The sequence below is a fragment of the Pleurodeles waltl genome, chromosome 7, assembly GCF_031143425.1.
Source record: "Pleurodeles waltl isolate 20211129_DDA chromosome 7, aPleWal1.hap1.20221129, whole genome shotgun sequence".
Lineage (NCBI taxonomy): Eukaryota > Metazoa > Chordata > Amphibia > Caudata > Salamandridae > Pleurodeles > Pleurodeles waltl.
Genome location: NC_090446.1, coordinates 897,809,924 through 897,834,654, shown reverse-complemented (window position 1 = coordinate 897,834,654; position 24,731 = coordinate 897,809,924). Strand labels below are relative to the sequence as shown.

General features: G+C 45.8%; 1 protein-coding gene across 5 annotated transcripts in view; it reads right to left on the bottom strand.

Annotated features, from left to right (window-relative positions):
- The window catches only part of LOC138245683 (transmembrane O-methyltransferase homolog), a 162,445-nt gene that overhangs the window by 103,764 nt on the left and 33,950 nt on the right, over positions 1-24,731 (bottom strand). For 4 of the 5 annotated variants that reach the window (XM_069199497.1, XM_069199498.1, XM_069199496.1 and 1 more), the window contains exons 3-5: positions 20,455-20,651; positions 12,242-13,268; positions 11,318-11,608 (exon numbers count right to left, since the gene is read on the bottom strand). In XM_069199497.1, coding sequence (XP_069055598.1) covers positions 12,963-13,268; positions 20,455-20,651 — 503 coding nt within the window. In that variant the 3' untranslated portion in view covers positions 11,318-11,608; positions 12,242-12,962. Of the gene's footprint in view, positions 1-11,317; positions 11,609-12,241; positions 13,269-20,454; positions 20,652-24,731 lie in introns of those variants that run through there. The other variant, XM_069199499.1, reaches the window with a different exon arrangement.

The window sequence follows — 24,731 nt, the reverse complement described above, 5'->3', positions numbered from 1 at the left end:
TTAGCATTCAGGGATATTCCCACCCCAACAGAAAAGAATCAAGACTTGTTTCACCTCACAAAAAAATAAAAGAATAAATGATCTTTTACGCTGTGCTGCCAGTATCCTGAAGTATGAAAGGCCACATACTCCAATCAAGCCCACCACTACCCAATCCACTTGACCCCAATACAATCCACCTTAATCCATCCCACTCAGTCTAATGTAGTCCACATTAATCCACCCTACTCCAGTCGAATCCACTCCACTCCAAACCACATTAATCTATCCCACTTCAATCCAATACATCACTCTCCAGTTAATCCACCCCACTGCAATAATCCAATCCACCCCACTCCAGACCAATCCACCTCAATCCACTCCACACCAATCTACTGCAACCCAATCCAATTTACCCCACCATAATCAGTCCACCCCACCCCTATCCACCCCAATCCACCCTACTCAGTCCAATCCACTTCACTCGGCTCCACTCTGATACACCCCACTCCAGTCCAGCCCACTCCAGTCTACCTCTCTGCTAGTGGGAACTAGATCTTGAACAAGGAGCCCAAAAGTTCCCTGTAGCAGCAGGTAACAACCTGCACAGCTTTATTGTCTTAAATTTCAAACGATATATAACATGCCCAATTTCAACAATCACTTTTTCGGGGCCAAAGGCAAGGTGCACTGAACAAGTATACGGGTTAGTCAAATATTCACCCCACAAACATGATAAGCAACTGTTGGATTCTAGATTATCGAAAGAAGGCGAACAAGAGAAGGACTTAGCCGTAATTAGTCATGCATTACTTGCTTGGTATTTCAGCCTTTGAACTTGTGTGGATATAGCAGACCTGCTAACTCACATGGTGCCAACGTGTGTCACCCTATTTTAGCTCCCTTTACACAGTCACCTGGTGCGGAGTCGAAAACACACAGTGGTAGAAAAGGGAGCTGGAAAGCACTGCTCAGAGCAGCTTTCCAGCTCTTCTTCTGGAGGCTGGAAGCAGCCGATGCACATAAAGGTGCGTAAAAACACCCCAGGGCATCAGTGACAGCCTCTGCGACCCTGTGTTTTTTTTTGGGTGGGAAGGGGGCGTGAGTAAATTTGTGGAGGGCACTGTGCTTCTCAGGTAGCTGTAGGTCTGAGGCCCAATCCTCTCCAAAGCCTCACCCCTCCTCACACTGCGAAATTCTTTTGCAGGTTGGCAGCTCTGATATAGTGCTGCGTCCAGGTCGAGTATGTACCAGGACAAGTGGTTCATAAAACAATTACAAAATACAGTTCCCTCAAGAAAAATCTCTGTTCTTGGGAGATGTGATGGATGGAGTGGGTATGAAATCCTTTGTGGTTCTGCTGAATCATAAACTATCCCAGCTGCATAAATCCCTTGTGCGGACCCTGACACGTTAGCTCTTCTTCGAGGCGCGTGGGAGGCTGATGTGGGCACCTCGGGCGAAACAGATTGGCAGGACGCGCTGGTGGTGCCTAGAACAACAGTCATTGCATCACAATACGGCCTTACCCAGCTCCAGCACCTACATCGGACTTAATTTACTAGGTCCAGGCTTTGGAAAAGGAGCCCAAATAGTATACCCTTTGAGTCTCTGCAGCGGCTTTGTGGAGGGGACAGTACTCCATACGGTATCGGACTGTTGGGTACTGTGGTCCTTTTAGGATGGGGTTCTGTTGACCCAGGGGTATGTTTTGGGGTGGGATCTCCATCGGGTCCCCAAGTTGGAGATACTGCATATGTACATTGACTTAGTACTTTAAATGGGAAAAAATAAGTGCAGATACTTATCAAATTGGGCTGGGGGTGGGGCTAGTGGGCATGGATAGGGGTGGGTATAAAGGCAGGGAATGACACAAAGAAAATTATGTCACCTGTCAGGTATTTGTTTTTTGACCCTGCAGTGCCCTTCTTAGTAATCTCAGATGTACTGTATGTGTAGATTCCCTCTACACGTGGCACAACCAACGGTCGAAGTGCATTAAAAACGTATGGGATCGGTGATGCTGCATGCAGTGGGGGTGGGTCAGTGAGCATAGGGACGGGGTGAAAGGTGTGGCTTAAAAAACATAATATTATCTATTTTGTTTTGGTCTTTCACCGTCAGGTAGCTACATATAAAATAACACACAGCTTAAATAAAAAATACATTTAAAAAGTTGTTAGTGCAAAATGCACTATAGTACATTATGAAACCTCTATTAGTTCATGTAGTAATCAGACAGCCACAGAATTAAATCTTGGTTGGTGCAGTGGAGGCTAGTGACTTCTGTACTTTTAGTGCTAAAAGGTTACAGCCAGTGACAGAAAGTGCCAAGTATGTAAGTCATTATTTCAATCTTGCATTATACACAGTACAAGATAGACTGCTACAAAATGTCCAAAATGTTTTAAGATAAAATGGTCCTTCCAAAATAATACTTAATTAATTGCTTTTTTTATTTTATTTTTTACATTACTGTCACTTCAACACTTCCAAGGGTAGCAAGTGCTATATCTCATTTACAATTACAAGCACGCACTTCACAGCTCACTTGTTAACTCTTCGCACTCAAAAATAATAAATCTTTATATTCACAAAGCTTCAAGTGATTTAATCAATTAAACCAGTACTGACTCCAAAGCATCCTTTACATTTGCAAAGAGCACTTTAAATTTGCAGATTAACTTGTTGCCCACATTTGCATTTCTTACGAACAAGCAGGCATCCTGGCAGGAGGGCTTGTTTAGCAGTTTTCCCAGCTTCACAGCACAGGAGAGTCACTTAGTGACACTTCAGCTGAAGCATTGTTGCCCACATTTGCATTTCTTTTGAGCAAGGAGGCACCCTGGCAGGAGGGCTTGTTTAGCGGTTTTCCCGGCTTCACAGCACAGGAGAGTCACTTAGTGACACTTCAGCTGAAGCATTTACACTATCAGAATTAACCATCCCTGGACAGTTGTCCTTTTATAAAAATTAGTTGAATGTTTTTTCATAAATCATAAAAGTATGGGGACGTTGTTCCCCTCTCATCCCACCCACTTCGACCTCTGGGCACAACACATAAATGGTAATTAATAGTCAAGCTCCTGCTATGAGCCACTGAAACATGTAACAAATAACCCCCCAGCAACTAAAATCATATTAATTGATATGGATTGCCCACGTTTTCCAGAAAAGTCCTTTATTTGTAGTCTCCATATTCTTCAAACAAGCCAAATAAAACAATGTAGCCACGTGTTTCGTCGCTCTGGTACAATAACTAACAACTTCATCAGCGATAGTGTATCACCGCAAACTTTAGCGAAGTTGGTTGCTAGATATGTCCATCCATTCCCAAAAGTGTAATTCCTGACCATGTGTTTCCATTGGCAGTGTCTAATTCTTCACACTACGTATAATTTATGCAATCAAAGCATCAAGCACAACAAATTTGTTGGGATAGTACTCCAAACACCTCGTGTGCACAGTCTTTGGGGAATGGAATATGAAGACAACGAACAAAGGACTTTTCTGGAAAACATGGACAATCCATATAAATATAATTTTGGTTGCTTGGGGCTTATTTGTTATTTGATAAGTAGTCTTTGGTCTCTATATGAAGTATGAGGTGGCCTCTTCATACATAAAAACTTTCCTACTTATACTCTATTTTCACTGAAATATGTATGCAGCCAAATGCATTTAATGCTCTCTTGGCCTATGCCTTGTGGGCCTTGGCCAGAAATGTGTGGAGGTGGCTCAACACTTATTTTAAGCCATCCTTGTCTGGTCTTGAGCCGCGGCTGTGACTTTGACCAGCACCGAGGTATACTGGACCGCCAATATACTCTCTTGTGCCAGTCATGTGGAGTCTTGGGTCAGCTCTCCCTCATCTTGACTCACCCACTTCAGATCTTTGCTCGGTGCTTTGTTCCCCACAGAAGACTGACTATAACAAGATCAGGGTGAGCTTACAAAGAGGGGTGGTGAATTCCTAATGGCATGCATGCAGACACTTCTGACACAGGGGAGGAAATTTTTAGCTTAAAATTATTTTTTCTTTTTCTCACGCTTTTTCCTTTGTTCTCATGAAAGCAAACTGGAAAATAACATTCATGAAATGTATGTCACCAAAACTAATAACATAACATATTAATATGTTCTGTTATAGTATTCCCAATATGTTGCCATGTATATAATAGGGTGTGTAATACGAGAGGGGTCATCATCCTTCCTCATATCTTTACTGCCATGGAAGGACATTGAGGGGGCTAGGGCACAGCAGCTTTGACTAACACCCTCCCACATTACAGCTTTCCCAATTTTATTTTAACCAGGTAACAACAATTAGTATCTGTGCAGTCCTGGGCACCAACTCCCACCCCTCTTTCAGCATGAGGTTTTGAATGATCCTCATTTTAAGGCATCATCCTCTTTTCCTGTTATGCGTAATAGGCATACTTATGCAGTCTTATCCATCTATATGGACAGGCTGCATCAGACCATGGCAAAGGACCCTCAGAACAAATTTGACGGGTTAAAATTGTGTTCATTGGCCATGAATGCAAGGGATTTTCGGCCTAGATAGTGTTGTTGGCAGCATTATGTGATCCCATCTCTGTGGGATGATGGGGCATTGATCGGAAAGCATGTTATTCTGTTCCGTTGCTGTATAAGAGACAATCATGTTGCGTCTGTATTTTGTGATACCAGATCCACATTGTGTGATACTGCCACAGTGCTGAATGATCTTGTCCTACCATTGTGTCTTAAGATGGACTAGGCCAGCAGTGTATACTGAGACAGGTACTTCTAATGCACCAACATTTGTTTACATTTATTAAATTAATGGAAAGTGCATCTCCAGTTCTCTTCTATGGTTGCTGATACTGAGAGCACCCAGTAGTGGTGGACCAAAACCCCACAGAAACCCAGACTGTATATAGCTGAATAAGGAATGAAAGGGTGAATTTCTTTACAAGGTAATGCTTCTACCTTTACATATGCTAATGTTCTCTTTGTTCACAGCAGCAGCTGTGAACAAAGGCCTCATGGAGCCCCAGGGGATTTCATTCCCCTGGGGCTCCGTGAGGACTTTGTTTTATTTATTAAAACATTCTGCCCTCTACTGGCAGAATGTTCTAATAACCGTAGAGCCCGCCATAGCGGACTCTACTGGCAATTAAAGGCCCGATCCCTTGTTAAAGGCCTTCGGTTCTGGCATTTAACGCTGGAGCGGACCTTTAATGGCCGGTAGAGCCCGCTACGGTGGGCTCTAAGGCTATATTGGAATGTTGACGCTCAGGGATTTTACCAGCCTGTAAAAGGCCAGAGCACTCCATTGTCTGCAATGGAGAGCCAAACATTCCAATGTTCCAATATAGCCTTAGAACACGCCATAGCGGGCTCTACCGGCTATTAAAGACCCGTCTGTGGAATAGAAGCATTGATAATGACCTCTGCATCAGCTGCAGCACATACCAAACATTTAACATGTGTTGAATGTGCTGAAAAAAAAAAACAGGTTGACTGTTACAAAAATATGAAGGCCAAAGATCGTGTTATAATAATGTTTGTTAACGTTTCATGGTTTTGTGATATGTGCAGCTTCTCGATGCCATACTGTTATTATTTGTTTCCACTGGACACATCAGTTATTTTTTCTGGTGTGCGCCCTCACGCAGAGGAACAAGCAAACATGCACATACGAAGTAATTCCCAGATTCTTTTTAATACCTCCTGAAAGTGTTCATGTTCTCTCACTTCCTCTTTTGGAAACAGAGCCTCGTCGGGGGTAGTAATTGCTATATAAATACAAACGCAAACACTCACACAAGGAGACAGACACTCCTCAAAAGGCTACCTGAGGATTAAAGGCATTTTAACTCCGTGTCCCCGTGCCCCATGGTTTTCTTAATTCTTCTCTCAGAGGGCTACCTGTTTTCTAGTGTGTGCAACACGTGCACACAGTAATGTTCATGTGATTGACAGTGCAGTGTCTGAACGGACCCTGTTCCGTCAAACACAGCACGTGGTTACATTCTCAACACTCGGTTCAGAAGGGGCTCAGCACAGGCCTAGAGAGGTGCTTTGACTGTCAGAGTCCACTCTGACAGGATTGTGCTCAGCTGCACTAGCGGCAATGAGCCTACCTTTCATGAGAACCGGTACTCTTCTCGGTAGTGGAGAAGTACTGGTACTAACAGGGAAAAAACATAAGAAGCGCTGGTACTCGGTTCCCATTTAAAGAACTGCATCGACTTTGATAGCAATCACTATAAGATGGGCCTAATGAGGGTATCCTTTCTCTGTGTGAAGTGTGACATCGCCCATCACTGGAAGGACACTCTGGCCCTCTTGGTGGAGTGCTGGCGAGTGACGAGAGGGCACAAATTATGAAGGCCAGGATTGCCCTCAGAAACACGGACAGCTTACAGAGGCAGCATTCTTACCCCGGAGACACATTATGGGGGTTCCTTGGATGACAAAACCCATTGCTTTAGGGGGTACCCCTGGGGTTGGCACTGGGTCTGCCTTTCCCAGGGACCTTGGGCGGCCTTCCCTCCCCCTCCTTCCACCCTACCCTGCCTCTTACATACCCACATCCTAATATGAGCATCCATGAGTGAAGGGTCAGCCCTCATGGCCAATATCAGAATAGCCAGTCTTGTCAGGCTCTTTTGGCTTCTTATGTTATCTTCTCCTTCTTGGTGCTACCAGAGGGGCGGATGACTGTCTGGAGACCTCTCCCACTTCTGAAATGCATGCACATATGGTCTTCTGTGGTCTACGGTGACCCTTTTCTTGGGCACTAGCGGATATGTGCAGTATCCTTCAGTTGGCTGATGTATGGATGTCGGACCTGTGTAATTATGTTCATACAGTTGCTTTGTATTTTGCAAAAAGAATAATAAAATGTCTTCCCCTCCCCCCCCAAATAAAAACAGAAGACAAATTTCTGTCCACTGGGATGGACGGCAGACAAAGTGCTCCTTTTCAAGCCAACCTCTAGGCATGTCTCGCGGAGAGGGATGCTGTGAAATGGCCTGACTGAGGAATATAGGTGCCTGGAAGATCTCAAAGTAATGCATCCTGTAAAGTTATCACAGAACCGTGTTTATGTTCTTCCTTTTTAACACCCAATCATTGATTTCAAGTGTGTTTGTAGACCAGAGTTTATGGTCCATCTCTCTTTATTCTCTGTGCAATTGCCATGTTACTCTTGTAATGTACAATGGTTACCATGGGCTGGTAACATACTAATCCTACGGGTGAGTGTGCCTTGTGCTACGGCTATACTGAAGGAAGGCATCTAACAGCAATTTTTCATCTAAAAAAGAAACAGAGTACAGAGTAGCCTCTGACCCCGTCTCAGCGCTCAGTCCTGCTGCATCTGCCTTGCTCCTTGTGTCTGCTGCCCAGCTGCAGCACATGAGACTGCAGATTTGATCCTGCGTTCCGCCTGGCCTAACTCATCACCTTGTGTAATTGCTGTAATTGATGTCACTGTAATTTGTTTTGTAAACTGTTTTTTTGTAAAGTGTAATTATAGTCTTGACTTCTGAACCCTTAGTTGTCCCATTCTATTTTGCCTCCCGTTGTGCCCTGTTGTTGCCGATACTTTGTGTTGCCTGTTTTTCCTCACCGGTTTTTCTCTCCCCCGCCTCCCTGCCAACCCCTCCCATCTTCCTGGACTACTTATTGAGGCAGCTGCGTGACCTTCAGTGAGTAGCCTCTGAACCCGGTCTCAGTGATCTCCCCGGCTGCCTCAGTCTTGTTCCTTGTGAACGCTGCCCAGCTGCACCACATAAGGCTGCCTGTTTGATCCGATGGTCCGCCTGGAGTGGCTCACCACCATGTGTATTTGCTGTCATGGTAATTGTTTTTCGTAAAGTGTTTTTTTGTAAAGTGTAATTATAGTCACCTCTTTCTTGACCCTTAGCTGCCTCGTTCTGTTTTGCCTCTTTGCTGTGCCCTTTTGTTGCCTGTTCTTTGTAAATTTTTTCCCCGTCTTTTTTCCCTCCCTCCCCCGCCCGCCACCCTCCTGCTTCCCTGCCAGCCCCTTCCACCTCCTAAGACAACTCATGCAGACCTCTGTGCAACCGCGCCTCTGGGGCGCCGAAGGCAAGCCTGTCTATGCCCGTCAGTGGCTGCACCATGCCCAGCGCCAGGAACCCTGGGCCTACTCACTCCCAAAGATGCTCCTCTGCAGATCTCCGTGCTCTCAACCCTTGATGCAACAACTGCTGCCTCGCATCACTCTGCCACAGAGCAGCCCACTGCCGATACTCCTCCACCTCAGGACTGACCGCCATCACTGCCAACAACACCTCATCATCCATGCCCACCGAGACAGCCTCGGAACAACTCAGGTGAATCCTGTTCAACACCAGATCGCACTGCAAAAATACAACCGAAGTCTGGGATACCATCTCCACCCTCGCCCCTGATGTAACCTTCATCACAGAGTCCTGACTCAACCCCACTTCGGCCCCGGACCTCACCAAGGCAACACTCCCCAGGCCACAAAATGAAACACCACACAAATAGGTACCAAGGTGGCATCACCATCATACACAAGGAATCAATCACCTGCATCATCACCAATGACAAAAACACCCATCATGGAACACATGAACTTCCAGCTCTACGCCGACAACACCACCACCATCAAAGGCACCCTTGCATACATGCCACCAGGACCAAGCACTGGCCTTAGCGACGCTATCAATGAATTAATCACCTCGCTCAGCACTGAATCTGAACACCACGTCTTCCTGGGGAACCTCAACTACCACCTGGATGACCCCACCAACACCACTGACCTACTGGAAAGACTGGACAACAGTGGCCTCAAGCAGCTGGTCACGGCCCCCATGCACAAAGCAGGACACACACTGGACCCCATCTTCACATCCAGCAACCGAATCAGCTACAGCCACACCACGGAACTCACCTGGTCGGACCACAACTTCGTACACTTCACCCTCGCCCAATTCCTTCATACTGCCCCCATCTGCCACAGCGTCCCCTCCCGCAGCTGGACTAAGGTCAGTCAGCAGCAACGGACTGACGCCCTCCGCAGCTCACAGCCCAACGTCACAACCAACTTGTATCAGGCAGTACAGAACTTTAAAGAATGGATCGTCATCGCCGCCGACTTGGTCGCCCTGACCAAACCAGCCAAGAACCACCAAAAATGCCAGCTGGTGCATCCTGGAACACAGCAAATCAAAACGCAGGTGCTAACAACTGGACAGAAGATGGCGCACCAGCAAGAACCATGCCGACTGAGCCACCTTCAAAACAGCCCTCAACGACTACCACCACCAGATCAGAGCTGCAAAAACAGCGCCAACCAAACAAAGGAACTCTTACACCATCTTCAGGGAGTTTGCCTGCCTATCAGCCATCAAAAACTCCATCCACCTCTTACAAGTACTCTGCGATGCCCTCGCTGACCACTTCCACAACAAGAGAGAAACCATCTACAGTAACTTCAATACCTCACCCTCCGACCTCCCCAGCATCCCATCAACCTCCAACACCAACCACCCGCTCATCGCAGGGGGACAACTCAGCACTTGGAACACAATCACATTCATGAGCTCCATCCACTCGGGAGGACCCCTGCCCCCCACAGGATCTTCAACCTCAGAAGATACAAGATAAGTCGCCAGCTCACCACCATCCTCAACGCCTTATTAACCCACGCCACTTTTACAGAAGCCTGGAAACATGCAGAGATCAGAACTCTCCTCAAGAAGCGCTATGCAGAGCCCAGGGAGCTCCAGAACTACTGCCCGATCTCTCTGCTCCCGTTCCCGGAGAAGGCCATCAACCTGCAACTCACCAAACACCTGGAGAGAAATAACCTGCTAAACCCCTCCAATCAGGCTTCAGAGCCAATCACAGCACTGAGACAGCTGATTGAAGCAACAGATGACACCCACGCCCTGATCGACAGAGGAGAAGCAGCTGTCCTGATCTTGCTCGACCTCTCCTCTGCCTTCCACACTGGCAGACTGGGATCACAGACAATGCACCCAGATGGATAGCATTCTTCCGTGCAGGACACACCCAACATCTACATGATACCACTCGCAGACATTGGGAGATCGCACGTCATCAACATCATCTACTATGCTGACAAACGCAAATCGCCTTCTCGCTCTCAACAGACCCCACCAAGCCGAAGACCAACTTCCACAACTGTATGAAGAACGTATCCACCTGGATGGAGGACAACTGCCTGACGTTCAACATGGACAAAACTGAGGTTCTGATCTTCAGCAGGCACTCAACCCTCTGGAACGACCTCTGGTGGCCAGCAAAGCTCAGACCCACCCCCACACTGTATGATCACACCCGCAACCTCAGCATCGTACTCAACAGCAAACTCTCCATGAAACGGCAGGTCAACACCATTTCCTCAGCCTGCTTCCACATGCTCCGCAAGATCTTTAAGTGGCTCTCCATCGGCACAAGGAAGGCAGTGACGCAGGCCCTCATCACCAGCTGACTGGATTACGGCAATGCGCTCTACGCAGGCAACACCACCAAAGTCATGCAAAGACTCCAGACAATCCAGAACGCAGTTGCCAGACTGATTCTCAACCTGCCCAAGAGAACCCACATCACTCAGCACCTGAAGGACCTCCACTGGCTCCCGATCCAGAAAAGATGCCATTTCAAGCTTCTGACCCATGCATACAAAGCCCTCCATAGCCAATGACCCACATACCTGAAGCACAGTATTCACCTCCACCAACCAACCAGGAACCTCCGCTTGGCACACATCGCCCTTTCAAAAATACCATGCATACGCCGCTCTGGAGGATGCTCTTTCTCCCACCTCATTGCAAAAGCCTAGAATGCCCTCCCCCTCCACCTCCACACTGCATCCTCGCTGACCCACTTCAGAAAGGGACAGAAAATCTGTTTTTTCAAATAAACACCTGTAGCAAGTGCATGGATTCCCACTCGGGTGACAAGATGCGTTATACAAATAACACCTGATTGATTGCTAAGAGTCGTTCTGGGGTCTTACATAACTGCAAGCCGAAACGAGCTGTTAGGGCTCTCATGTTCCCAGATGAGGTGAGGACCATTTGAATTAGCTGTGATCACAGTGACTCCTTTAGATTTTGATTTTGCACCCTATCTCAAACTTATGTGCCTCTCTTTGAAACCCATCGCCGACTCCACCATATAAAAGGCCACAGAAAACAGGATACCGTCAACTTAAAACTAGTTCAAGGGCACAGAGTGCTGTGCCTTGGAACTAAGAATCATAGAGATGAAAAAGAGCAGCATAAACTTGTATAAAAAAAAAAAAAAAGACACTGTCACTAAAAGCTTGTAATTTCACAGTTTTTATCAACACCAACCAAATCTGAACTGCAATCAACTTGATAACTTTGTGGATTTTTTTTTTTTTTACTATTTTGCCACTTTTCCCCTCAAAATTGTACAGAATTTATAAAAGCTTTCAGAACACCTCCAGAATTGTATGACTTGCCCGTCTGTCCTAGAGGCTGAGGACATGTCACAGGAAACTAACCAAATTATTAAAATAAAAAACTGTACCTGACAGTAGGCGATTAGCTCACATAACAATCATTGGGGTAATCCCAAATCTCAACTGACACTGTGGCCCTCATTCTGACCTTGGCGGGCGGCGGAGGCCGCCCGCCAAAGTCCCGCCGTCAGGTTACCGTTCCGCGGTCGAAAGACCGCGGCGGTAATTCTGACTTTCCCGCTGGGCTGGCGGGCGGTCTCCTTCAGACCGCCAGCCAGCCCAGCGGGAAAGAGGCTTCCACGATGAAGCCGGCTCGGAATCGAGCCGGCGGAGTGGAAGCTGTGCGACGGGTGCAGTTGCACCCGTCGCGTATTTCACTGTCTGCGCAGCAGACAGTGAAATACATTTAGGGGCCCTCTTACGGGGGCCCCTGCAATGCCCATGCCAGTGGCATGGGCACTGCAGGGGCCCCCAGGGGCCCCGCGACCCCCCCTACCGCCATCCGGATCTCGGCGGTCCGACCGCCGGGATCTGGATGGCGGTAGGGGGGGTCAGAATCCCCGCGGCGGTGCAGCAAGCTGCGCCGCCGCGGAGGATTCAATGGGGCCGCGGTACACTGGCGGGACCCCGCCAGTGGTGCCGGTCCGACCGCGGCTTTACCGCCGCGGTCGGAATCCCCATTGAAGCACCGCCGGCTTGTCGGCGGTGCTCCCGCGGTCCTCCGCCCTGGCGGTCAAAGACCGCCAGGGTCAGAATGAGGGCCTGTATCTCTTACTCTTGCTTGATATCGGACATAGCAGGTCGGTCGGGACATGGAATCTGCCCCAGGACTGCTACACCAATCCAGCAACTGAACAATTAGTCCTTGATTACGAGTAGGTCGGAATTCCGAGTTGTGTGCCATTTACCACAGTCAGTATTTACTGGGCACATGAACTACCTCACCCTCCGGTAAATTTTGGCAGGTGATATCAGCCAGAAGGTAACAAGGGAAAACCTGTGACGTGGAGTTTGGTGCGCTAAGCACCAAATCTGCATGTTATTGGCAAAAAACACTTTGAATCAGTGCCATTTACCACACCCACTAAATTGCGAACCAGGGATAATTGGAGTTTATCATCTGTGATAAGTAGCAACTACTACTCTGACACACTCTTAATGAGGGTCATAGGCTTTGATTTTAACAAGTCCTAGGCTTCGGCAAGAAACAGGATTTCAGGGGATCACGATTAGAACAGAGAAAAGGTAAGAGAGCCAGAAGAATGGAAAGTGGTAAATTGCTCAAGTCATGTCAATGTGCAACTGCAACTTGACTGAGGTGACACAATTCTTTTTAAACAGACTTAAGAATGAATACGGATTATGTGGACTCCGAAAAGCATACAGTTTTATGAAAAAGCATACATTATAGCTACCTATTTCTTTTGGTTTGGTTGTACTAACTCAGTTGGAAACACCTCTGTGTATGTTTGCGTTCTGGGCACTATGAATGGCTAATGTTTGGCTCACGAATGCAAACAATTTCCAACAGATTTTGACAGCTTGATTGCACTCTGTAATGCTGGTCATTCTGCACCTCTTGCAGAAATTCTGCAGCGTCTGGGCTGTCCGTGTGATTAGCCATGATGGTGGCGCCTGCGGAGAGCAGCCCATGCTCCTTCATGGCCCTCAGGTCATTCAAGTACTGCCCAGGGCTGTGGTCCATCAGTACGAGATCGAAGGTGTCCACTCTGCAGGAACTCTTCATGGTGGTGATGGCTTCTTCAGAGGAAAGACTAAGGAGCTGAAACTGCAAAAGAAAATCTTACATTTTGTTCTTGTTCTCTCACACTTCTTCAATTACTAGAGGATAATAAGTAGTGCAAACTTCACACATACAGACAACAAACACAGCAGAAGCAGCAGGAACGTAAGTCAAATCTCCTTCACATGCAGATAACAGGTATGACGAGGAGCTGTGGAAGTGACCCCCCATGCAAAGAGGTACAGAGCCCTGTTCCACACAAACCTTCAAGAAGATGGTACTCAATACTTGCTGTCTGACTGCAAAGATCATTGTCAACAATCCCGTAATGTGGGGCACCTACCTCGAGAACTTAGGATCTATTTAAGACCTTTCAGGAAGATTTAGAAAAATGCCAACAACAAATCTTGAATGCCTCATTTTTAAGAACACTGATCAAGTAAGTAGAGTTCAGTCAGATCACAAACTTCCTGGAAACAACTACTTACTTTCAAGTCAAACAAAGTACCACTCTGCAATAGGCACTGAACTCACCTTAATTTCTATCTGGGACTAGCTCAGTACAATCAGACAGAAATGAAGTTGTTCGCTGTCTACTACCAGAACTAGCCTCTACATTTCACACAGTCCAGTCCCTCCTACCTCGATTACAGGAACTAGATGCCTCCTTCTACTTATCCAAAAGACCAAATTCCATCTTAGTGCTCCACTTAGATCACCTCCTTCTACACTGACTGGGTTATCTCAAGGCCCAACCTTCTCATTTCTCTTCGATGCTTTCCACAGCCCCTTACCAGACCTCATCATGTCCTCCAACTCAATATGCTACATCTAAACCAACAACAGGTTGGACATTCTCAATCTTGAGAACCCGAGGGATATAGATGTCTAGGAACTAGGCCAATACCTTTGAGCTGCTGACAAACAGATGCTGAGGAATCACCTAAAATGTAATTCATCCATAACTAAGAAACCAAACTATGGAGAATTACCAGCCTATGGCCATCTGGCCCCAAGGATTCAACACACCTCCAGTAACATCAACAGAAATTAGAAACCTGGGAGTGATCATGGACTCCAGCCTAACCCTGGCCACCTAAGTGCAGAAAGTTACAAGAGACACTTTTGAAACCTTGACAGCTGTTCAATCTCTCTACATATGCTCCTGAAGTTCCAGGATACCATCACCCTTGTCATGTCTCTTCTTAAAGATGCAGACTAACTGTATCGGCAGCAGCTCTCTTACTGCTCTAAAGACTACCAAAAATCCAAACTGCAAGAAGACAACTATAACAGGTTCATCTATGGGACCACATCTCACTTGCTTTTCATGTGATTTATTGCCTACTCATATTCACATAGTTTGCCTTGAAGACTCTATGATTCGTTCCCATCTACGGAAAGGGCACATCCTTCATCCAAGAAGAGCTGAAAAGATTGTCATCTCAGTGGACCATCGTCCCAGACAAGAAGAAACAAATCAGTGGATGCCCCTTCTCTGTACAAGCAGTAAAACATCAGAACTCTCTCCTGGAAAAACAAGAAACACCCAAGGCCACATAACATCGAGGAACGCAGTGCTGCATTGGTTCTTTCCAACTTTTCCAAACCAATTATTAAGGATCACAATGAGCAGAAAGAAACAGTTGCTACCACTAGGCATGGATACACAAAACCGAAGAACAAATCACCCCAATGACGGAAGATACAACCACATGCACAAATATTTCTCATCCTCCTTCACTCCAGCTACATATTTGTATCAACACAATATGAGCAGCAATACCATACAAGCACAAATCTAAAACAATTCCCATTTAGGTCAGAGGACATCCATAAATTAATGCTTACATGCCTAAATGTTTTTTCACTCCTTTTGCTCTTTTACATGGTAAGATGTGACAGAAACACAAGAGCACATGTCTGGTAATCACACATGATATCAAAACCCTTTCTAAATAGGCCACACTGGAAATCCAGAATCTTCCATCTAAGTACACCCATGGAGTATCATGCTACCTATCCACAAAATGTGGTTGCACACCTCATCAGGGGTATGAAGTGCTAGACAAATGCGACTACAATACACCACAGAAAGCAGAAGTACAAACTTTCCAGAAACAAAGAACAAATGCAGTATGGGTAGAAGCAAGGCTTCTCGGTGAATATCTGCAGTGAAGATTGGATTGAGAACTGCATTTTATTTACATTAAGTGCAGGTATAAAACAATCCTCCACCAGAAGAGAAGCTAAACTGGCTCCTCAGGAGCAGGGTGAAAGGTATTTCATTCTGTGGCAATTGCATGTGCATGAAGCACTATAGGGGGCTGTCTTTGGGGTGGAGAGGATGAGTACCACTCATCAGCCAGACAAGTTATCCTGCTTCTAACATTGGAATTGGGTGTTTTGGGGGATTAGGATGTGCCCAGGCAAGTAAAAATAGATTTATCTTAGTCCTGATGAAGGGACCTGTTTACCCTAAACAATGCACTGAAACACATTGCCACAATTTTTAGAGGTAGAGATATGTATCTTGATTGTGTAAAATAAAAGTTACGAATGGATGATCTTGACACATTTATACAACCTTCTGCAGCTATCCTGTGATTTGTGAAAACAATAGGAATGAAAAGAAGGGTCACAATAGGTAGGCGGAAACGAGGATATTAAGTCTGTGGTCGCACACATGCATTGTTTCACTTCCTTAACCAATACACTGTGTGGACATTCAGTGAAAAAGATCTCCTTTATTTTACAAAAAACGTCTTCTGTCTATATTGACTGAGAAATCAATGGTAATGGTTGGTAAAACCTGAGCATTTATATCAATATCAATACAATGATGGGACTATCTGGAGGAGTGTATTTACAAGCCATTGAAACCACCAATGTTTTGAAGGAATTAAAAAAAAAAAGAAAAACAATATTAGGGAATCCCATTGTAGGAAAGTAGCCTCTTTCTAGCTTGGCTACCCCCACTTTTTGCCTGTTTGTCAGTGTGTTTTTCTGCTAAGCAGGACTCCAATGATTATGCTCTCTCCCTTCTAACTTGGCATACTGGTGCACCCGTGTAAGTCCCTAGTATATGGTACCTAGGTACCCAGGGCATTGGGGTACCAGGGGATCCCTATGGGCTGCATAGGGAGCCCAAGCAAAGTGTCCTGCAGGCCTGCCATTGCAGTCTGCGTGAAACGGGTGGATGTATCTGTTTTCACTACAGGTCACTTCAAGTCATCCCTATGGTAGGCCCTCTCAGCCCAGCTGTAAGGGTGCAGGTACCTGTGTGTGAGGGCACCCCTGCACTAGCATAGGTGCCCCACAAACTCCAGATCCATTTTTGCTGGACTTTGTGAGCGCGGGGACGCCATTTTACACGTGTACTGGACATAGGTCACTATCTATGCCCAGCTACATAATGGTAACTCCGAATCTGTGCATGTTTGGTAGCAAACATGTCAGAATCATATCCCAATACTGTTGCAAGTATTGGAAGTATGATTCCATGCACTCTGAGGGCTCCTTACAGGACCCCTAGCATTGCTACCACCAGTCTTACAGGGGTTTCCACTCGTATGCTTTGAATGGCCCATTTGGTGCCCTCCATGCATAAACCAGTCCACACAAGTTCAGGGTCCCCCAGTCCCAGCTCTGGCACGAAACTGGACAATGGAAAGGGTAGTCCATCACCACCCCAGGGGTGGTGCTCAGAGGGTCCCTGGGTTCTGCCATCTTGTTTCCAAGGTTGGCAGAGAACTCTGGGAACATCTGAGTAGCCAGTCCAGGCAGATGATGTGAGAGCCCCCTCCTGATAGGTGCTTACCTGGTTAGGTGACCAATCCCCCTTTCAGGGCTAATTAGAGTCTCTCTGTTGGGAGGGTCCACAGATTCAGCTTGCAAGATTCCAGCAGGACTCCTCTGCAACCTCTGCTTCGGCCTCCGGAACAGCGACTGGAACCTCCAAGACCCGACAAGCTGCCTTCAAAAAGAAGAACTCTTCTGCAACATTGTTTCCAGGGCTCCTGCCAGCAACTACAACATTTCCACTGGCTGTGCATCCGCTGGGGGTGGCGTGTCTTCAGTCTGCGCTAGAAGAACGAAGGAGTCTCCCTTGGGGTGAAGGAGATACTCCCTTGCATCCGCAGGCACCTACTGCAACGATGACGAGCTGCGTGAATCTCCTCATCTTGAGCTACGTGGATCCTGTATCACGGGTGGTTGTCCGGAGTAGTCCTCTTAGTCCTCTCTGCCAGCTGTCCAACTTTGGTGGAGGTAAGCTTTTGCCTTCCCACGCATGACAGAATTCCCCAGCACCATGTCTCTTGCAGCTGCCAAGGCTTGTTTGCATCTCCTCCAAGGGATCTTCAGGCGACGTGCAGCTCCATTCTCCAGCACTCCTTCCTGTGATGCACAGCCCTCTGCGTGGTTCTCCTGTGGCGTGGGATCCATTTCTGTAATGCTGCATGGGGTCTTTTTTCGACTTCAATGTCCCCGTCCTGTGGGACTCCTTTGTGTGCTGCTGCTGCTCCTGTGGACTCTCTGCGACACTGAGGGTCCCCTGTGACTCCCCCCTCCTGGGTTAAGTCCTCTTGGGCCTTGTGCCCAGCAGCACCTCTTTTCCGCTAACCGTGAGTCAGCCTTTACCAAGGTTTGTTGGCGGAATTCCCATCTGCAATGTTCACTCCAGCGTGGGACATCTTCGGCATCCATGTGGAACTCTTCTCTAGCTCCAGGGCTGCAGTGCTGACCTCTTCTTCATCACCGTCGACTGACTCCTGCAAATTCAGCTGGGTGGGTAGTAGCTCCTACACCTCCTGGACTCCACTTAGACTCTTGGACTTGGTCCCCTCTCCACAGATCTTCTATCTTCAGGAATCCACTGCTGGTTTCTTGCGGTCCTGTCTGGGTGTCTTCTATTCTTCTTTTTCCTCCTTTTGGGTGGTTTGGGGCAAATCCAGTGATTTACTCCTGCTTTCCTGGTCGCTGGGGGGTACTGTGTTACTTACCTCTGTGGTTTTCTAGTACTCCCAGCTCCCCTCTACACATTCCACTTACCTAGCTTGGAGTCCTGTGCTCGCATTCCATTTGTTTTAGTATATGGTTTGGGCTCCCCCTAGGGTCACTATTGGTTTTTGCTATTTGCACTGTTTTCTAACCTTTTCTATGCCTATTTCTTATTGCTAGTGTATATATTTAGTGTATTCCTAATGGAGGGTTGCCCTTCTAGTATTTTGTAGTATTGTGTGTTCTAAAAATAAATTACCTATATTTTTGTCCAACTGAGTGTTTTCTTTCATGTGTTTAAGTGCTGTGTGGCTACAGTGGTATTGCATGAGCTTTGCATGTCTCCTAGATAAGCCTTGGCCGCTAATCCACAACTTCCTCTAGAGAGCCTGGCCTCTAGACACTTCCTACACTTTACTAAGAAGGGATACCTGGTATAAGGCGTAGGTACCTTGGGTACCCACCACACACCAGGCCAGCTTTCTACATCCATGATAATAAATGCCACTTTAGCAGAGTCAAAAGACAATAAGTCTTTCAATTTTGACAGGTCTTTGGTCTCTCAAACAATGTTTATGAAGTTTCTTAACAGATCTGGCTGCAAATGTATTACAAGCCAAAACCGCCAGGCTAACTTCTTGTGCTGTTTTATAAAGGGTATACAGCTCCACATGAGTGGACAGCGAAGGTGGACTCAACAGTCTTTTGCCAGAATAATACTAATATTGATTAAATTGGTTAGTACTACGAAAACTACCTGAGTGGATCCAAATACATTATCTCTAATAAACGTTCACTTGAGACTTTTATGATAAAGAGGGTGAGGCTGTCAAATTATGGCAGGACTGTGTGAACATGGAGCCATGGGGACAATAACTGCACTGTGCCAACTGTTGTCCAGCTGCATTACCATAACTCATCTGTCCAATGGACAGATTAAGCAGCTTAAAGAATTGTGAGATTTCTTGGAAATGCAGCTGCCTCTGAGATGCCAGTAGTATCAAGCAGTACCTGACATGTGACGGATTTTATTGCAGTACATTTGTCTTTCAGAGGTACTGGCATGTCAAGGACATAGCTTGACTTCCTTTTAGACCAAATATACTGCTAGCTACTATACAAAGAGTAAGACTGAGTGAGAGAAGGTTTCCATTTCAACTAATACAACCTCCTGTACATCTGATGGAAGCACTGGACAAGAACTGAAAAACGCTGGATGCAGAATGGCTGGAGTGAAGGAAGCCGGTGGTCAGACCTGCTCTGCTAATCACAGAACATGCAATAGTAGAACTCCACCATTCTGGGTCGTTCACTATTTTCCATGACTGGGACACATTTTTTATTTAACAAACCTGGAACCTCAATCAGGAAAGCAGGGCAAGGGTTTCCAAAGGGATGATAGTGAGGGATTCTTTAAGGACCAAACCGATGAAGTAATTTGATGAGAGGTAAATGGGAAATTAGAAAGGTTCTCACGACGGAGACAAGGTAGGGGAGCAGGATGATGATTCAGAAGAGGTTAAGGCAGGGATTGTGCATTCAGCCAATACTTAGATATGCAGGCAGGGCTAATTAAGGCAAGCAGGCAGGGCTTACGTATACAGAACGTGCTTACGTGTGCATTCAGGCTGCAGGTAAGTAGAAAGGGCTCAGGTAAGCAGTCATGGGCCGGGTAAGCTGCAGAGGAAGCATACTCACTAGGTGTCATGGGCAATGCCCACTATAGGCGTCCATTCTGAAGCTACGCAGCATTCTTATGAAGTAAGCAACCACTTCAACATGGCTGTAGCCTGTAGAAGGAAATCATATCTCTTAGTGAAGAGAACCAATCTAGCTCACCTTTAGCACTCAATATCCCTTGGAAGAAGGAAAACTATTTAAGCCCTCACATATATTCTACCACACTGCTGAGAAGTAGACACGGAGAGTATTTTTTATTAAATGAACAATCGTCCATTCCTATCATCACATAGCAGGCTCTAAAGACCCAATCTCACCTCCGATCTTGATTGTGAAAGTTCTGGGACAGACTACCACACTTTTGCTGAATTTGAAGGCGCCTCTTACAAGGTTTGCACCCACTGTAGCGTAGCACCAACCTTATGGACTCTGATGCATGCACAGTGCCCCTTCTCATTGGATCTATGCTAATGCCAGAGTCCCTGCTTGTGGCCTATAAAAAACTGCACCAATGTTCGTGTAATGCACCTTCTTACAGTCCATTTCATACCTGCATGTTTTTGAACCCTGCCACCAGAATCATTTCTTCTGCCATGTCTGCCACTTCTCTGCATTGCTCTACAGTGTAGAGCTTGCCTCCAGGGGGCAATAGCTGCAGCATTCGTATAGCTGAGTAGCCGCAGTAGGTGCCAAGCTCAAGGACCACCAATGGAGCCACTCTGGCAACCACTTCACCCAAGAAGAGTCCTGGAACGAGAGAGGTATGACATATCAACAGAAGAAAGACGGCTGCTTGGACTTTCCCCCTAAACAATCAATAAATATGGTGAAACTTTGTGTGGACTTTCAATCTTTATAAGGTGTAAAAAACACAGATTTTACGAAGTCCTGTATTCGTTTTGTACAATGGTGCCCGTCAAATCCTCTGGCCTGCATACCTGTGTCCGTGGGCACTATCATTATGAGACAATGGAACCAAAGAACATGACTAGGTGGACTATAACTATGTATCAAGAAAAACGTAAATTATGGCGCAAGAGACGTTACACAGTACGGCCCATTAGTGGCTTTGTTAACTAGCTATTTTGACATGTTGACAGACCAGTACAATAAGGATGCCAGTGCTATAACTCATGTCTAGGGTCCTTAAGAAATAATCTATATGCATTCAGCAGATGGTGCCCAAAATGTTATTCACTAAGTTATGATTTAGTCTTGTATGGAAGCAGAGGAACCAATTGTACTAACACTGTCCTTTCCATCACCCAAAGTAAAATAGTTAATGTAAAACATACACAATGTTGCATTCGGCAGAAAACAAATCTACCGGTACAAAACTCTTGAAAGGAAAACATCTCCAAATCAGCACATTCCAGGTACATTTCTAAACTTTACTTCAGCTTCTGGTTTACCCTGTCTTTGCATCATAGGGAATCAGGAAGCACACATGGACATTAGGAATCTGTCCAGTATTTCGTATTTACAAAAGACGAGCTTCACTTGGATGCCCCATAAAATTTAAGACATCGGACCTTAACAAATAATGCAACGACTTTAAGATCCTCCGCCTGCTTAACACTGAAACAAAACATTAGCATGACAAAGAAGGATTCAATCTTCATGCTATTGCAAATTGCATTCAAGTAGTTACGTTTCTTTGCTTACTGCTATAAACAAAATCACTTCTGTCTTTGCGTCAATTGCAGATGTTTAACCAATCTGGGCAAAACGTTGACCTTTTGCAAACTGTGAGGCACAGCTCTGTATGTGCCCTTGTGTAGCATCCGGCTGGAAACATACTTTTGTTAAATCTGCAAATTATGTAAAAGATGTGGTAAAGTAATTCTCAACAGTGGCAAATTCTTGCAGAAGTATTGCATCTGTGGAATCATAGGTGGCTCTAACATAATGTTGCAGTTATTAAACGTGTGCACCTCTCTCTCACCTAGGGTACATAGGCCACATTTCTAAGGGTTAGAGGGAGACAAATAACTGAATGGCCGAGAGAAAATTCGATGAACAAATCAAAATGTCCAGACGTAGTTGCTGGTTATTTATTGCAATGCAATTAAAATCCAAGGTTGTTGATTGCCATTTGTAGATTGAGTCTACCAGACAGCACAAGCTGTATGGTTTCAAAAGGCCAATAGTGCATGTGTTTTCCAGGAATCTCCACTGTTTGGTTCCCTATCCCCCTCCCAAACCCCAAACAAGTACCCCTGCCACACCCCATGTTGCTAACTCCCTTAAAAAGCTCTCTCTCACTGGCTTCTCCCCCACCCACCTATCTCCCTGTTCTCCGTGTAGCTTTCTCGCGTGCATGACGGGCATCTCAATTCTGCTGGTGTTTAGGTCATAGCCTACCAGGCAGCATAGCTGTCTGGTTTGCAAAAAGACATCTTGGGGACCTTCCAAAAGTTAACCTAGGAATGCTTTCTGCTCGTTGATTACCATTGGCTTTGTGGTTTCAAACTCACGCTTTCTGGCTTTCAATTTGCTGACTTTATTGTCTTTAGGCTTTCCATGTTCTGTTTGTGCCTCCCGTTGCCTAAACAGTCTTTTCTGTATCCTTCCACAAACTAGCTTTCTGTTAACAGACGTTTAAATATTGTTCTTCCCTCGGCATAGTTGCCCTGCATTCAAAGACCAAGATCCAATGTCAGACACAGTTTTCCAAGGGCGCTCGTTTACTTTTTGTTCTCTGACTTAATAGTGAGATGATTTATGTGACAATTTTGCTGGATCCTGGGGGGTAGAAAAGGTTTTTTTTTTTCTAGCACACAACAACGTTTAAAAATGAACTGTATAAGTATTTCAGAGTATATCAGAATTATGAACGCACAAATCAAGCACATTTTTGTTATTTCTAAAGTGTTTTGGAAACAAATACTTTAATGTGATCAAAACAAATCATTAAACTAGGTGATGCAGTTTCCACACACTCATCTCTGCATTGTATAGTTTTATTAGTAAAACTGTATGTCTGTGCAAATGTAATGGGCATTTCAATTGAAAATATGTTGTCTGTAATGGCTGTGTGCCACCACATCATGAATATTTCACTACACGCCATTCCACTAGTCTGCACTACTCCACATCACTACTCTCTGCTTCACTCCACTCTACCCTACTGCACACTACACCACTCCAGTCTAGGCCACACCAATTTACTTTACACAACTCCAATCTATGCCACTCTGCAGCACTGCACTCTATGCCACTGCACTCTATGTCAATACAGTCTATGCCAATGCACTTTATGCTGTAACACTCAACTCTTAAAGGTATCTCAGTTGTGGATCCTTTCTGTCAACAGACAGTGCTGTACTTTGTGCAGGGCTGGCTTTAGGACGATGCAACCAGTGCGGGTGCACTGACTTGGCAGGGGGGCACTGACCTGTATTTAGCAATAACTTAAGATTTAAAAGCACCTGCTATAAAGTTCCTTGTACGACCAGCTTTCAGGCAGCAATAAAAATGTCAATATAACGCTAGAGACAGAGATGGAGTTTAGGCTAGCGGCAGTTTTGAATTGCCATAAAATAGTGCAGAGGTTTATTATGCCTGCTATAAAGAACAGATCTGTGTTTTATGTGAATAAGTGAGAGGATTGGTAAAGCTAGCCTTTATCAGCACTTTACAACAAATGAAATGTATGTGAGAGAGGGACCATTGCGAGATGAGGAGAACTTATGCTTGATGGTAGTGTGGGAATCTGAAGAGCAGGACATGGGGTAGGGGGCGGCAAAAAAAGATAGTCGCACCGGCAGCCACCAGCACCAAAGCCAAACCTGGCTGTGTGTGTTTTTAAGGTCTCACCTACTAGTCAACACATGCACCGTCACTCACCATTAGTTGACTCCAATGTCAGTCTAATATGCTTGCTTCTTATTCGTTAGTTTGTGTGGGCTTTCCTTCCTCCTACTGCTTTTGTCCCTCCCTTGGATCATGGATGCATTCTTGTTTATTACTGTTCAGTTTTTGTTTACGCACTTCGCAAGAGTGCATGTATTTTCCAGCTGTCTCCCATCTATGCTTCTTTTCCAACCTCCGTGGTCCATGTTTTGCTCTCTCTCTCTCTCTTGCCCGTTTGTTTTGCTTCCCCCTGCTTGCTCCCACTGTTCTACCGCCCTTTTACTAGCCCTCCCACACTGCGCTCCACGATGCTCTCTCCTTCATTTGTTTGCTTTCCTCCCAGCATCCTCCATGTTGCTCCCACAAACCGTGCCTCATGTTGTCTCTGCTGCCTCCTGTTGGTTCTCCTTACACCAGTCATCTGTGATTCTGCCTGCCACCTTTCATTAAGCTTCCGTTCCCTGCGCTCCACGTTACTGTTTCTTGCCTGTGTTTCTGAAGATATTTGGCTCTGCTTCGCCAGGAAGCAAATGACCTGCAAGACTTTTGGATTAACTTTGTCGGGGAACAAATACTGCAACTCCGCTTCTAAATCAGGCCCTCAGCTTTCTTGTGCTGAAATGAAAGGCTTCCCAGTCTGATGTGTAACACCAGCAGTGCTCCTGCCCTGTCTGCAGAGACACTGCATAGTAAACTCTGCCGAGAAGCAAAGTGGTCACTAATTCTTTCAGCTCCGGAGTTTTTTTTTTTATTTGACTCCAAAGATTCCAGACTTTTACAACATAAACATTTTTAAGTCTCGCCTACAAGAAAGCTTTTAGTGGTCTGTTGGCAAAGCCTATTGTGGACCACAGTGCTTTAAGTGAGTTGACAAAGGTTAAGGGTGAGATCTCTAAATGGGACATGGCTTAAAACATGTAAACTACAATCCTGTGCTTTAAGCATTATGCTGCCTGGCCATCAATTAGGTGT